General features: G+C 39.1%; 1 protein-coding gene across 9 annotated transcripts in view; it reads right to left on the bottom strand.

Moving 5' to 3' along the window:
• The window catches only part of LOC145940475 (uncharacterized), a 48,189-nt gene that overhangs the window by 5,265 nt on the left and 26,496 nt on the right, over positions 1 to 16,428 (bottom strand). For 3 of the 9 annotated variants that reach the window (XM_083045665.1, XM_083045663.1, XM_083045664.1), the window contains exons 7-11: positions 10,209 to 10,452; positions 9,893 to 10,113; positions 8,993 to 9,185; positions 6,245 to 6,577; positions 2,741 to 2,998 (exon numbers count right to left, since the gene is read on the bottom strand). In XM_083045665.1, the coding sequence (XP_082901791.1) occupies positions 2,741 to 2,998; positions 6,245 to 6,577; positions 8,993 to 9,185; positions 9,893 to 10,113; positions 10,209 to 10,452 (1,249 nt within the window). Of the gene's footprint in view, positions 1 to 1,726; positions 1,875 to 2,727; positions 2,999 to 6,244; positions 6,578 to 8,992; positions 9,186 to 9,892; positions 10,114 to 10,208; positions 10,453 to 16,428 lie in introns of all 9 variants that reach the window. The other 6 variants (XR_014426017.1, XM_083045670.1, XM_083045671.1 and 3 more) reach the window with 6 other exon arrangements.

Raw genomic sequence — 16,428 nt, forward strand, 5'->3', positions numbered from 1 at the left:
GTCGATTGCCTTTGTCAGTACGGTACCGGAGTAACACAGAGGAAAGTTGATGGGAGAACGATGAGAGAGGTCGGAGAACGATCGTGATTAAGAGCTCACTCCCAAATTGCTAGATAATAGATAGCTAATAGATAGCTTTTTACCAAATATTTTATCTGATCAAGTTTTCATTTCTTTTTCGACAAGTCCAAGTAATCTCTTGTCGAGGCCAATATGAGTCAAGTATCTGTGGTATAAAAAAATCAATACAAGATGCGTTTTTCATGATACTTGAGCTGTTCTCTCTTCTTCTCCGGACGAAGATTAACAATCGACTGAATGAAATTTTCTCTATGTAGTATATATACATATGTATCTCACAATTCCCATTCCCATTGAATCAGTAATACATTGTAAACAAGTAATGTTTACGTTTGAATCATATTAATGCATGTATGTACGAGATTCTGTTTTATCCTGATAATAAATTAATTTTATTCTCAGCTAACTCTTTAAGAATGAGAAGAGATATATGTATATGATCCTTCTTGATGATATATGAAGCTTTTTTTATTTTATATATAAAACGTCAATTTCAGGCGCTTATCGCATAAATTAATAAGAGAGATGGCCTTGACATTATTGCTTAGACTAACATAATTACCATTTATATTTTGTTAATCAAAATATGGATTTAATACAATTTGGCAGTGAGCTCGTTGATTGCTTCGATTCTACCAAAGTGATGGCGTTGATCGATATATAGCAAGATGATATTATTAAATAGCAACGAATGATTTAGCGTAGGACAATAATGTTATATTGAACGAGGGGACGCAAATTCGTTCTCACTTTCCTCCGTCATCATTACCGAGAGCCAGCGCGAGTGACGCGTTAAGCACAATAACGTGATGATTGTAAGCAAGCCTGATATGAGCGTGATGATAGTGATCGGCGTGATAATATTCTTTGATAACGCACTTATATATCCCTCCCCCCTTCAACAATCCTAGCAATCTAAATTTCTTTTTAATTAGCATTTCGCTTGTGTCAGTGGTGGCTTCACAACTTTGTACCTGAAGCAATTGTCCAAAAGAACTAACTAAAGCGTTAAAGCAACTTGGATAATTTGATCGAAATTAATTAGAAAAGAGAAATACAAAGCTAATTGAAATCATAAATAGATAGATTAATCTACGGAAGTAATTAGTTGTAATACGGAAATGCAGAGATTTTTTCAAGTGATTTTAAATACTGGTAAGAAATATGTGTATACATATATATTTGAGATTTTTTAAATTATCATAGTGTGAATAAGCACTCGTCGAATATAAATTACAATTACGAAAAGCATTGTTACAATAGGACTGATTGGATACTACCACAGGTTTTGCATAGAAGCGAACCAAATCTGCATCCAATCCACCCTCTCCAGCTGTGCACGTGCCATCAATTGTGCACAAAACCACAAAAAAAAAGTCTGTACTCTCTTTTTTGCACTCTTTCTTTCTTTTTTTTCGCAATGAAACGTTAATCGATAAAATTTACAACACTGTGCTTTACAAAATTCCATAACTCGTAATCAAACATTCGCAATCAAATTAGAGGGATGAAAGTAGATTGCAGGATAGTGTTCAACAACGTTGCTAAAAAGAGTGACAGACTTGTAGAGAGAGAAAGAGATAGAGAAAAAATACAAGAGAGAGAAAGAGTGTGTCGAGAGTCTGGATGATGATTGTTGCCTTACGATCTCCGTCTCGGCTCGTGTTATTAATCACATGCGCTCGCCTAATCATTCGCGCGATAAGCAGCGAGCGGCTGCTGGCCAAGCTTGTCCTCGGATTCGGGGATGGTTACGACCCCGCGAGGGGCTTTACACGCCCTTAGGCTCGCCTCTGCAAAGGTGCAAAAGAACGTGAGTTCGGCGAGAGAGGAACATAGAGAGAAAAGAGTCATCGAGACGCGCGTCGTCGCCTCTTCTTGATGTCACAGACGACGTTCTCGATAAGTTGATGATCGAGCTCGGAGACTGAAGAGTCCAGACCCGAGTTAAAAAATAAAATTTTGTATAATCTTGATTAATTTTGTCCTCCTTGGTGTTTCTTTATGATGAAATTAGGGTTCTCTTTCAGAGTAATAATTTTGTTATTTTTACTTCTGTGACGATAATAATGTAAAAAATGTATAGGGATGTATAAATATATATAGATGATATATGATGTATGTAATTTTGAGTATATCATTCGAGTGCGCGAATTTGGTTCCCCGTTCAAGTTACGAGTGCAGTCTCCGCACGAGTGAAAGGTGAGGCGGTCGACGAGGCGAAGAGAAACGCAAATTACTGCTTTTGCATCGCGAAGCAGAATATACGTAATCGATCCCGTGTACATCGAGATGTCCCGAGAAAACGTATATACACATCACGATTTCTTTATCGCGCTGAGAAAGAAAATTTTGCGGAAATAAAGCTTCTTCTCTGAAAATACACGATAGGAAAATTGGTACCTGCGAAAAATCATTTTGACAAAATAAGTATTTTTTTTTTTTTTAATAAAACATAAAATGAAATAAATAAAAAAATAAATAAAGAAATAAATCTTTTCTTACGGCGTACTCTTTCGGTCGTAGATAGGTCCTTACGAGACACTCGATGCGCACGCGTTCGCTCTTCGGGGTAGAATTCGGGTACGTAGAATAGAGGGTTGGTCGTCTCTCGGTAGGATCTTGGCGATCAGAACGAAAACTTACATAGTCCTCCTACCTTGGAGGTCTTGGCGTAGGTCGCTGCAGCTCTTCCCGGCTTTCGCCTGGCCGACGGCGGCGTTCGTATGACGATGACGGATGGCGGACGTGGCGGTCACGACGGGTCCTCCCGGACCAGGACTCGGAGTACGCGACGCGGGTGGCAGTCCCAGGAGGGAGTCGAGTACGTCCTCCAGGGTTGTGGAGCCCGGGCTCGGTTTGTTCCGCAGAAGAGCTGCCGTCGCCATCGCCTCGTCCGTATCGCTCTGGCCCGATCCTGATCATCGGTTTCATGCGGGGGTAAAGAAGAGACAGAGAGGTTTTGCGTCATCCTCTTGGCCTCGAAAGTGCGCGTATGTTGTACATGTGTGTATATGTAGATGTGTATGTAGTATATGCGTGTGTGTGTGTGTGTGTATGTTTATCTCTTGATCGGGGTGAGAACGAGAGAGAGATAAGCGTCTCATTTTTTTTCCATATTAATTCTGTGATTAATAATAAAGCGATCACTTTCTCGTTGTCCTTTTAACGCGATGTCATTAATCTCCTTTTACAAAGCTAGGCTTTATCTATATATGAGTATGTGTATATATATATATACTATATCCAAGTGCAAATCGAATAATCCAAGTTTTCCAAGTTTTCATCGTTATTGCTTATAAGAATATAAAGCGATCCATTCCTGCCCCATTCCTACACCTTGGATTAATTTTGTTAATTTTCTCCTTTCCTCGAACAAAAAAGTGTTGGTCTTATCAGGGAGAGAGATAAGCGAATCCTTGCAGTCTCTTCATCAATGATAAATGCGACAGAGACCGTGCGATATGTATCAACTGCAGTTGCCTAAACTTGCAGTTCAATAGATAAGTACGTTTAGCGACAGATTAAATCTTCACGATTGCAAATTGTCAATATTCAATGTCATCGATTGTGCTTTACGCGCGCATAAGTATGGCTATCGAATTATAAATAAAGAAAGAAAATAACGCAGAAACGCTCTTGACTGAGTCGTAGTCAAGGAGGCAACAAAATTCTGCAGCACTTACCGTGACACAAGCAGAACACAGTGGTACACAATGTGATCGAAGAGAAAGGTTCGCGCAAAAGTGACCGTGCTATTATGTAAATCGGCTATTTAAAAAAAAATATACATATACATATACAAACATGCACGATATTTATGTGTCGATAAACTCTTCGATAGCTCGCAATTTAGACGTTACTTATTTTTATTTACATTATTTCGTTTATTAAGATTATGAAATTAAAACCGATTTAATTAAAAACAAAATATATAGTGAGAAAAAAAAATAATGATCGAGAGAGAGAGAGAGAGAGAGAGAGAGAGAGAGAGAGAGAGAGAGAGAGAGAGAGAGAGAGAGAGAGAGAGAGAGAGAGAGAGAGAGAGAGAGAGAGAGAGACACAGAGAGAGAGAGAGAGAGACACAGAGAGAGAGAGAGAGAGAGAGAGAGAGAGACAGAGATGAACGCAGGAGCAAACAAATTTACGGAGAGAACACAAATAATAATGACAATAATTTATTTTTTGTTGCCAAGGGTAATAATTACGCTCTACACAGACAAATGATAATCGTTGATGTGTGTCCGGACAATAAGTACGGAACCGTTCGAAAAAGAAAAAAGGAAAAGAGAATAAGAGAAAGAGAAAGAAACAGGCGAGAAAATCGGGCACGCAGAATCGTCGTTTCCGTTCGCGTCCCATCATTCAAACGATCGAATTTATATCTCTATAATCACGCGCAATGTACATCAATTACAAAATAAAAAGATCTTTAAGGCACAACAAGGGAGAAGGCGCGGACGATTCTGCGAGCTTCCGAGTGTCGTAATTAAAATAGTAACAATAATAATAATATACTTAAAAAATAATAATAATAATGATAATAATAACGATAATGATGATAATAATAATAATAATAATAATAATATCAACGCACTTGCAACACATAATGAACGATGTGCGCGATTCGCATAATTAAACCTAATTAATACACGCACCTGTACAGATTCTACAGGCGTTAACGTAAAAGTTTGTGGACAGTTTTACAGTAAACATACATGAATGCAAGTAACTACTGACAAAAGTTGGCGAGGAGAGAAAAGTGGGGGTTAAATTAATATCTCGCATAATATGGTACTGGGGGAGAGCGCCTTTTTCTTTTCAATCATACTCTTTATCAGCAAAGGGAGGAGGGGAGCGGAGGGTCGTCAACACACGTGTCGTAAACAAAGTAAGAAAGTGTATTCTACAAAATTCATCACGATGAGCTCTCTCGCATGAGCAACGACGAGAGTGAGAAGAGTGAGCGAACGAGAGACGAGAGAACGCGCGTGGAATGGAGAGAATTTACTAATATATCAAGTTCTCGCTGCGCGCGAAAAGTCTGCTCTGCGAAAAGCGCGACTCGAGAATGCTCGTTCCTTCCTTCCGTATTTTCGACCCCTTTTTCTTTCTTTCCTCGAAAAAAAAAATTATCCTCGAACGTAAATTTTACCCTAATCTCAATAGAAACTCCATCATTGATATAAACAAATCGTTGAATATCGACGCAACGAGAGTTCATCATTTTGTCGCCATTATATCTCGAGTCTCGCCGTTTGATCAAGCTTGAGTGAACCCCATTTGAGAGTTTCACTCGCCAAAGTCATCCTCGATAGTAAAAATTGTCAATGAATGAAAAAATCGGATGTATTATTCACCGAGAATTTTTAACTATCGGGATTCAGTCTCGAGCGTAAGAAAGCTCTCAAACGAATATACACAGTCTTATCGTCTTATCTGTTTCGCCAGAGAATGATAGTATATTATATATATATAGATATGTAATATGTTGGGGCTCGAGTCGGCTTTGCAAATTAATTAGCCGAATCCTGGAAGCTGGATTAAGTCTCGCATACCTGCGACCGCGACTGAGCGCGTGACATAAACTGACGAAAACGAGGACGGAGGGAGATAACGATTATCGATATGTGGGCGTAAGCTCTAATCGCCGTCACGATGACGATAAAGAGCTCTTCGTAGAAAGAGAGAGACAGAGAGAATTACGAAAGTCCTTCCGGGGGATTCTGCGCCTACGCCGACGAGATGAAAGCGCGACGAGCAAACGTCACCCTTTTAAAGAGCGTCTACAGAGTAGCTCGCAAAAAAAGCTCGAGATCCTAGATGAATGGGGGAATCTCTTTTGTGACGAATTCGAGAGAGAGAATTTCCGCGGCGATTTAATTCTTTAATTATAACAATTAAATTAATTAATTTCCGTTACTTGGTATTACAAGATTAATCAATATTAATATCGATATCGATATTAAATTGATTAATGTCGTCTTTATACGCTTCTTTTTCTCCAATTTCGCCAAAAAATGAATTAGACTCTGCTTCGTACGAGATTCGAGCGGAAGGGCGGAGGACTCCCTCCATCGGAACGTCTTCGTCAGCTTTACGCGCTCGGCGCGGAAATAGTAGCCGGAAGTATCGCGCGTCCGCTAGGCGAGCAGCAACTCACCGCGGTGATGACGCTGCTGCTGCTTGTGCTGCTGTTGCTGGCGATGCTGATGACGCTGATGATGATGATGGTGATGATGATGGTAGTGAGAGGAGGATGTGGGCGACGGGCCGGCCGAGGACGTCTGATGGTGACGCAGGTCGTCCCGGCTGGGCGTCAGGTCCAGGTAGAGGCCGGAGGCCGCCGAGTCCTGGCAGCTGCAGGACTCGGTGCCGGCCGCGTTGCAGCAGTCGCCCGCCTCCTGGTCGGTCGCCAGGCTCATAGGCGTCTCCGGCGAGTCCACGGGCCGCGTGCCGACGAACGAGCTCTCCATCCAGCACAGCCTCACGCTCCCTTCGAGGTGCCGACACAAATGCGATTAGGCCCGGGCCATCAACGACCCTTCGAGGCTACTCTTATATACACTACTCTTATCCGCGTTTTCCAATTCTGTGTTTTAAAAAATCCTATCTACTTAAAAAATTTCTAATTTAAAAAAAAATGTGCATTGCTTTTCTCGAAATAACAATATGTCATGAAATATCTTGTGACATTTCGTACGTATGTCAATATTATATTTCGAATTTACAGAAATATATTAATAGCCGATTTTATAAGCAAATTCAAGATTCTTATAATTGAGAAATTTATTCTTCAAATATTTCAACCGACTATAGCAAAATTTTGATACACAGAAAAAAATACGTTAATGCATCTACGAAAAATTTATTTTTGCACAATAGATAAAAGCTCAATAAGTAACTATCGTATTTTTAAAGCGCGCAAAAGCATCGTGGAGAAAACTATTGTGCATACGCGTTATATAATACCGTGGGGATTTATAATCTCTTTTGTTAAGGATCTCTCAAATAATTAGGCGATGCGGGCATTAACTACTTTTATTGACCGCGTAATCGCCTTAAGTAGCAGAAGCATTATACGGGTATACATCGGAATAACGAAGAAAAGTAAAAATAATTGCAAGTAGATTGACGAATGGGACGATGTAATCGTATGTATATGTCCGTAGAAAATACTACTATATCCAATTTATATTTATAAAATATTATAATATTATATAATTATAAAATATTATATATTATGTAAAAATAAAATCCGTATTTATGCGCGCGCGCGTCTATATCTATCTTAAAAAGTAATAATTAGTATATAAAGCTGGCACATGTAAAAGTTTTGTTAATATCAAATTGTGTGAAAAAAGTTAAAAGTAAGCAGCGAATTATTGTCTGTTATTATCAATGTTAGTATATGTTAGTATCATAAGCGTTAGTTAAAATAACAAATTGCATCAATTCATCAACTTTCCATTGGAAAGATAACAAGTTTATCAAAGTTTCAGACGATAAAAGACAGAACTTTATAATTGCGACTTTACACGTAAAGTCTTTCACTACTTATATCAATTATTCAATTTATTTCTAATCATATCTCATTAAAAAAAACGACACGAGCGCGAATTCGCTCGCATCGAGAAGATGAGAAGAGAGGAGGAAGGCCGGGAAGGGTGTCCGAATTTCAGGGTAATCTATTTCGGTGACGACGGCCACGAGACACTATCGAAATAGCAACGACTTGTCTCGACGATACACTCTCGAATCGCATCACAGCGTCGAGATTGTCTAGAGATGAGAAGGTCACGATCTGCTAACTCAAATCATTTAGATCCCGAAATACAGTAGTTGTGCGTTTCCAAGTTGAAACATGGTTTGCAAATAATTTCTCTCACTAAATGTCACTATTTAATATCAAATAATATTTTTTCGACATATGATAGCCAAAAATATAATATTAATATTAATTTTTATATATTGGGTTTACTATTTTGTTGACAAAAAATGTTTATTAATAGAATATATATAGATATTTTCCGTATGGAAAATTATGAAGAAATGGCTGTCGGTCCTATACTTTTCATTCTTCCGACTGTAATTAGTATAAAAGCACAGATTTTGCGCAAAAATTCCGAGAACTCTTATCAGTGAGGATAGTTTCTCGGAAGAATGATCGATCCATCGTCAGATGGGTCTGATGAAAGATTATCCGGTGCTAAAATCGACACCTTATTCAGAATGTGATTGTCATATAATTCACGACGATTATGTTTTAAAAAATGTTTTTTTTTAATGATACTTTAGGTATATTTTTAACGAGAAATAGAATCGATTTAGTTTTCAATTGAATATAATTAAAACTTTATAATTAATTCCTATATTAATTTCATAATTAACTTTACTAACAATTAATTTCATTAATAATTTCTCCATTAATTCAGAATATTATATACAAATGCGGCTCGCATTAATAATAATTGTGTTAGTCAATTGTAATGTAATAGCTGGGAATTGAATAAAGAATTCTAAGGGCGTTTAATGGATAGAGTGAAAAAATATTTCGTGACATACTTTTGGTGAATGAAATAGAACCGCCGAAAACACTGAAAAATGTCTTCTATCTGAAAAAGTTGAGGGGGGGGGGGGAGGAAGAAATGTTAAAGACCGACCTGTTTTGACCTCAGCGATGCGAAGAGCCACTTGATGCATACAGAGACAAAGAGAGAGACAGAGACAGAGAGAAAAAGAGAGGCAGCTTGCAAAGGAAGACAAAAGAAGACATTAAGAAAATAGGAGAACTCAAAATTACCTTCGTGACGGAGAGCAAAGGTGATGGTTGGTTGTGGTGTTGATAGGATCGTATTTTTTTTGTTTTTTGTTTTTTTTTTGGTAGCTGTGGGGACGATTTAGTGCTCACCTCTGGGGCTAATAGACCTCGCTCCGCCCCTGTCGTCCCAATCTTCAGGTCGAGGTCGCGGCGAGAGTCTGCCGCCACCGCCACCTCCGACCTCCTGACCGCTCTGCACGTAGTGCACGATGGCCGAGGTCACCTCCTTTATCGAGTTTCGTACCTCCAACTGCTGATTCGTTGTCTGTTGCTGCTGCTGTTGCTGCGAAACAAAGATATCGCTCGATTCATTTCAAAGATTCATTACAGACGCGATTAACCTCTTGCGATTTAAATTAATTTTGACAAATGAATCGTCATTAAGTACTTTAGAAATTATATAAAACAATCTGTCATTAATAATGGATGCAAGTCTTGTGATATTTATTTATTAATCTTTTGAAATTATTAACTAAATAAAATTTGAAGTTATCACAAGAGAAAGAGCTTTAAAATGTAATCGTGAAAAGAGTATATATAGGTTGTACGAAATGTCTGTCTGCGGTCAAACTATGAAAGAGAGATGCAAGAAGACGGGAGCATTCCTGTCAGAATGTTTAATTTTAGAAAGCGACAGCGAACCGTACAAAGAACAAGATATATCATGTAGGCAAAGAAACCAGGACCGGAGAGGTTACACATGCAGTGTCGTGTCGTTGGTATTCGAACCTAATCCTTATTCGCAAAATTCGAATAAACGGTAGTAAAACAGCTCGAAATGCGAGCACAAATTTATTAACATTCGTGAATATCGATTTACGGGGGACGGAAATACAAGATTGACGTAAGGAAAGTCGTGACGTCAACGGTAACGTAAATGATCTTTACGCGACATTTATCTTACTTGGCGTTCGCGGCGAATAAAAGACAATTATCGCAGGTAATGAGAAAGAATCGACCGAGGAATTAATTTTCTTCTTCTTTTCTCACCTTGTTTGCGGCCTGCAACTGAGGAAGAATACCCTGAGCAAGACGTTCCGCCGGTGTGCGCGGATTGGTCAGTCGCTCCTGAGAACGCCAGCCCAAGTAGGGCTGTCGATGATTGAAGGACGACCTGGCCGAATTCGCGGGTGAACTGCCGGCGCTGTTTAGCAAGCTGGTACTCCATCTCGAGAATACGGGTGGCGTGGGACTGGGACTTAAAAGGGCACCTGCAACACATAAAGAATGGAAGAATGTCGAAACATATTTTTTTTTAAACCTATTATATTATTTGTACGTTGAAGATGACTTTGGTAAGACTCACCTGTGGTCGGCTGTCGATTGGAAGACGACGAGAGGGACGACAGGGAGGTGGTCTTGGAGCCGAGGGCGCGCCATCCCCCGTGCTGCGAAGCGTCAGAGTGCCTCTTCAGCCGGAAGCCGTCGCGAGCGGCGGGTGAATTCTTGTACCAATCGGGCACGTTGAGCCGTTGCAACGATCGCTGTACCCTGAGCTCGTGCTCGCTCGGCACGCGCTCGCCCACTTTCTGCAGCTCATTCTCTGGCGGCTGCAATGACAAACGACCGTGTTTGCGTTCGTAAGTTATTGTGCAATTAATTAGGCAAATGTCTCTCGCGATAAATTGAAAGAAATATTTCTTCCTCACGTAAGTTGGAGGGTCAAGATAGCGGAAAACGACGGGAGAAAATATAATTGAAAAATTAGAGCAATGAAATCTCAACAATAATTCATTTATCTTATCAATAATCCTATAATCCCCTAGAACTTACGTGATTATAACAAATATTTATTTCACACAACCTATTTTGTGTATCTATGTGATATCTATTGCACAAAAAAGATACAACTAATCTAGTTCCTACAAAATATGTCCCTCAATGTTCGTGAAGAAAAATCGATGAAGCGGAGACGCGATTCGTTTCGAGTTTTGAGCATCCGGTGACGTGGTGGTACACAGAGAGAGAGAGAGAGAGAGAGAGAGAGAATGTAGTTGTCGTGCGAAGCATAGTGCGAAACATCGATCCTGCTTTGCTTGAAAGTTTTCAGGGACAAACCTGCGCCAAGGTCGACGCGACGAGCTCCTCGTCGCAGCTTCTCGCCGCGCTCTCGATCAAAATTCGACACGCCACGCTATTAATGAACTCGTGAGCTGCCGTCATCGTGCGTTGCGGTCGCTACTCGAGGATCTGTAATCGAGGATGCGAATCCCCCGAGACGCGTCGAGAGCGATCGCCGATCTGGGAACGACACACGACACTCCATTTTATTCATACGGACCCGCCTCTATTTTCAGAGCACATTTTCAGACGACACTATAAAGCTACATTCCACAAATGCAGGCCATAAATGTCATTAATTTCCCATAAAAAAATATCACATACGCATATCTTATCTTCAGAAAATTCACAATTTTTTTTATTTCCATTTTGACAGATATCGATTCTCCCATTTGGAGATGTGTCACTCTTCATATTTTTCATTGTGTCTTACCTAACTTCAATGCTAATCGTGCGAGGGCCACATAACGGATGCGTGTAATGAATCTGTATGCGATTTTCATGTACAAAGTCTAACGGGACTAAATCAGAATGGTTTCCACGTCTCTTCGTCATCGAGCGAAGGAACGGATACGTGCAATGTGTACATATATACGCACACGTGTGCGCATCGGCTTAATAAAAATATTTTTCGAGATATTTTCGATATAATTATCGTTGTATTTTTCGAATAGTATGTACGTTCTTCACACAAATATTTTCTCAACTTGAACCTCTTTTCTAACGTTGTTTTAAGAGACTCTCGGAACTCTCTCGGAATAATCGTATTCACCCATATTCGTTAAAATCACAAGAAGAAACTATAAAATTAACTCGAAGAAATGCTCTGCAAAAATTGAAACACATTTCTTGCTCCAAGTAGAATCTTAAAAATTAACTTTTAAATAATTAATTAGGTATAAAATGCGAGTAAATTAATATATATGTATAGTTTATATTTAAAAATCATTTTTAAACGTAAGAAAATTTTATTCGATTAAAAAACAAATTCTATTAATGCACGCATAATTAATGAATGTATTCTCCCTCAAATTTTGTTCTTAATCTAAATTGAGAACCTACAAGGTAATTTCGCATTTCGATTTAGAAATATCCACGATATTTTTGCATTAGCAAAAAAATACGAGGACTGAATATTCTTGGTCCATTTCCGAATCTCGTGCAGACGGCGGTAATACAAATCTCGGATTATGAGGCCAAGGCTGAACGAAACAGGATAGAAACGATTCGTGTGCGGAAATGTGACGGGAACGCTTATGTAATGCGAATAGAACGAGTTCGCTTTACAGGATCGATTTCGCGAGTCGCTAAATTTTTGATAAAATCGATGCCAAAGTCGCCGCTAATGTAATTAGAGTAAAAATCCCGATTCGCCAAACGTTTTACAGTGCAAGATCTTTTAATTTTTCCGCAATGTATAAATAATCTATTAATTATTATACGTTATATATATCTTTGATGTAATTATATAAATATATACATATATATAATATATAAAATATATACATATATATATATATTTTTAGAGACTAACATAAGAAGAAGAGATTAAAATATAGAACGAGCTATCGGAGAAGTGGAATCAAAGGTGACATCAAGGTTTAAGCATCGCCTGATGGAAAAAAAACAGCGTCAAGGTTCGATATCGCGTTGCACAACGAACATCTCGTGTTTCAGAGCGCTTAAGAGATGCGACGATGCTAATTTTAATTACGGTTCACATACCGTCCTCTCCCTTTTCGTCGCGTCGTCCTCGCGTAGTCAATTGATGCGAATTAGGGGAAAGCCACCTCAAAGACGGCATAAATGCGAAGCATCGGCCATTAGGCGGCCAAAGACCCCGCGTCTCTCTCGCTATAAGTGCATACGCGTCGCGTCGATGTGCATCCTGTTCCCGCTGCATCCGATATCGCCCCGAGGCACATCGGGCATGCCTATGATGTCTCGATAATATCCAAGCTTCTTCGACTTTTCACACGCGCAAATTCTCGTAAATAAAACGCATTTTAATTATAAAACAATTTTTTTCCGATATTAAAAAATATATGCATCCATACAAACTTAATTAAATAATTTTAATTAAATTTCGAATGCGTGGAAAATAATTCTGCGAGAAAATGAATTTTCTCCATTTTTTTATCGTTCGCTAGTAGACATTCACGACAAAATGTTAACGATCGTAGCACATATATATATATATATATATATATATATACGACATAGTCTTGCCCAACGCGATCCTATAGTCGTAAGCATAAAGGAAACCCGTATCGAGACTTTCGCCGCTACCATTCATTGTTAACCATCATCGATTGCAATTGTTTTCAAAGGCTGACATTAATAATGCACCCACATCCATAGAGCGGAAGTTGCACGGAACTTTTCCTCGGCCATTCGAAACTTTCAAGTCGCAGAGAATCATCCTATGTAAATACATAATTCCTCTAAATAATTTCTCCGCCGCTTTATCGCAGGAATATTGGTTCGAAGCGTATCGGGAAAATTTAAGAAAAAAATGATAACTAAAATAGCTGAATTAGCTAATCAGCTGATAATAGCGGAGCTACTCGCAAATAAACTCGCAAAAGTATTACGTTTTTCGTGCTTTGAGAGTTAGATTGATGAGATATTTTAATCGTAAACGAGTGTTTAATTAAGTCATATTTTATTTTAAAATATAAAATTATAAAAACCAATATGAAAACTCCATCTTCCCATTTCCTAATCGAATCTTCTTGCACATAAACACACACACCCACATTTTACTTTCGCAGATTATACCTTATTTTCCAGTTTTGATGATGTTTATTAAAGCCACGCGATACATTCCGGCTAAAATATCGCCTACGCAAAGCTATGTGCGTCGCCGTTGGCATATGCAGCACGTATGTGGCCTGCTGCATAGACCATATGCAGATACATCGACACGCGTGTTCATAAATACGCGTGTGAACGGATCCGTGTACAGAGTCGCGCTTTACGAGAACGAAAAGTCATCGTTTTATTACGAACGAAAAGAGTAACCAACGAGAATCACGTGCGTCACATATGCAGCCTTTGTCGTGCAACTTTCTAGTCCAAGATTCTTACGTTCATTGATGCGAAACGCTGCAATGTCTAGGTTTCACAATGACCTCTGCGATCAATCGGAAAGTGTTAATTTAGTCGACGCGTGTAATCAGCCTATATATAGTCGACGTAAAAATATATATATATATATATATATAATTGTGAATTTTTACCGCCAGAAATTCCCGAGTGATGATAAAAATCAATGTTTATATGGAACACAATCGTAATTATCAACTCGATTAACATATAAATATGCGATAAAGCCGTGAAACAATTTTATTCACGCGGCTTTGAATCGTAATAAATATCATCAGTCCCTCGATGTTTACGACACTGCACGTGGCACAACTCGTCGTAGATACACGTGGGCACGAAGAGCGCCCACACGTCGCGGATTCTCGCTCGGCCTTCGGACTTTCCTGCCTGTCGCGGGTATTAACGTTTCACGCAACTGCCTCTTTCTTTCGCCACTCGGCTAAGTGATCTAACGCAATCAATGCTGCGATTTTGCGGAATCAACGCTCGAAAGAACCGCTGTTTTGTTCAAAAACTGCCGTTTTAATCAAAAAGTTGTCATAGTTTCCACGTAATTGTCATTAAAAAATTCTTCATGTTATTTCTTGTAAAGAAAAATTTCAATTATATATTATATATAGAAGTTGATCGAGTAGATTTTTGCGAATGAAATTCAGCATCGATTCACTTTCAAGCTGTCACGCGAATTAAAGCCAGCCCTTCTGCAATGGAGTTGCTTCCCCTATTATATGCCAAGATCTTTCACCCGAAATAGGGTGCTAAAGTAGGTCAAATACAGCGACGACACAAGAGTAGCTAACAAAGGATCAGTTTCTGCATAGTCCTCGATAACAAACCTACTCTTTGTATCTCACTGATTAAAAAATTATAGAAAAATTTAAAAAAAAATGAAAAAAATCGTATTTTCATATTGTATAAGAAGGTTCTATATATGGATATATAAGTGTGTATTACAATTCTTACGAAAGAAAAATGAGAAATTTTTCATTCTTGAAAGGTTATATAAATATTTTAATTTTTATATAAATCTAACATTCATTTCTCACAGATCCATGTATTATTTGTATACACATACTAGCTTTTAATATTTACCATTATATCTTGTTGTAAATTTATTCTCCAACATATATTGTTAACGCGCGCACCCGCGCGTTTACATAATGATAAACGCGATATACGTCTAGTTAGTGGAATGCCGATTCCTTTCTCGATCTCGACATGCCAATTGCAATGCGTGCGTGCAGGATACGGGTGCACATGCAGGTGCAATGCAGATACTTTTGAATCGATTTGCGAGAAACTACACGCGGCACAATTTCCGAGACGAGACGAGAAACAAACGGACTCTGGCGCGATTCCCGACGTAATTTCGCAAATGAACCGGAAGAACTGGGACCCAAGTCGAGGCAAATTGTCGGAGGATCTCGCGTAACACGAGACAAGATTACGACCAAGTTTGCGCGAAAGCTCCGAAAAGCTGAGAGAGAGAGAGAGAGAGAGAATTTGAGAAATTATATATTCGAGTCTAATTTAGATCCCCTAATTACATCATTAATTTCAGAAATTAATTCGCGCCTCGTTTCTAGTTTATAGATTTTTTAAAATGAAAATAATGCCGTGTATATTAAATACATCGACTATACTTGACATATTTTGTCGGCCGCTGACGATTCCAAGCATGACTATCGCGGTGGCATATTCATCGAATGCAAACAGACAATTCCACGTGAGTCATTGACTTTACCGTGACCCCCTTAATCCTTTCCTTATTCCAAGACGGTAAACTTTGTTGTTGCGTGCGCGTAAATCACGGTTGGAAATTAAAAAAATTCCAATTAGACGCGCATTATCTCCGAATCCGCGACATATAAAAATGCGTCCAAAGCGGCGAATCCCTCGTCGTCGCTTTGCGAATTTACGCGGCTTTTCCGGTTTCGTGACCCAACGTCCGACGACGGAATTTAACAAGAGTGTTACGATCGTGCGAATCGCACAGAATTCACGAACAATTTCACGCTAACAGGCATATCCGCACGAGTGCACAACGTTTATATTACGTCGCAGAATTATACATCTCGTATTACGAAACAATCAAGTTATCAAACGGATAGGCGCTGCGACGCGCATTAAAATGTTCGATAGTATACTTCCGGATACGCGACGTGTAATTAAATTGGATTTTATTCAGCGGATTAAGCGCTATTTGTAGCCCAGCTAGCGAGAGATTATCCGCGCATAATCGGATAATAAATAAAATGAAAAATTTACATCGCCACGTATATGTATATGTTTATGACCAACGCGATCGTCGTCGAGAAGGAAAATACTTCGCGGCACTTGGGCGACGGCTTCATTTC

Source organism: Prenolepis imparis, unplaced genomic scaffold (genome assembly GCF_030444845.1).
Source record: "Prenolepis imparis isolate NDT839.2.m4 unplaced genomic scaffold, iyPreImpa1.0 SCAF_9, whole genome shotgun sequence".
Lineage (NCBI taxonomy): Eukaryota > Metazoa > Arthropoda > Insecta > Hymenoptera > Formicidae > Prenolepis > Prenolepis imparis.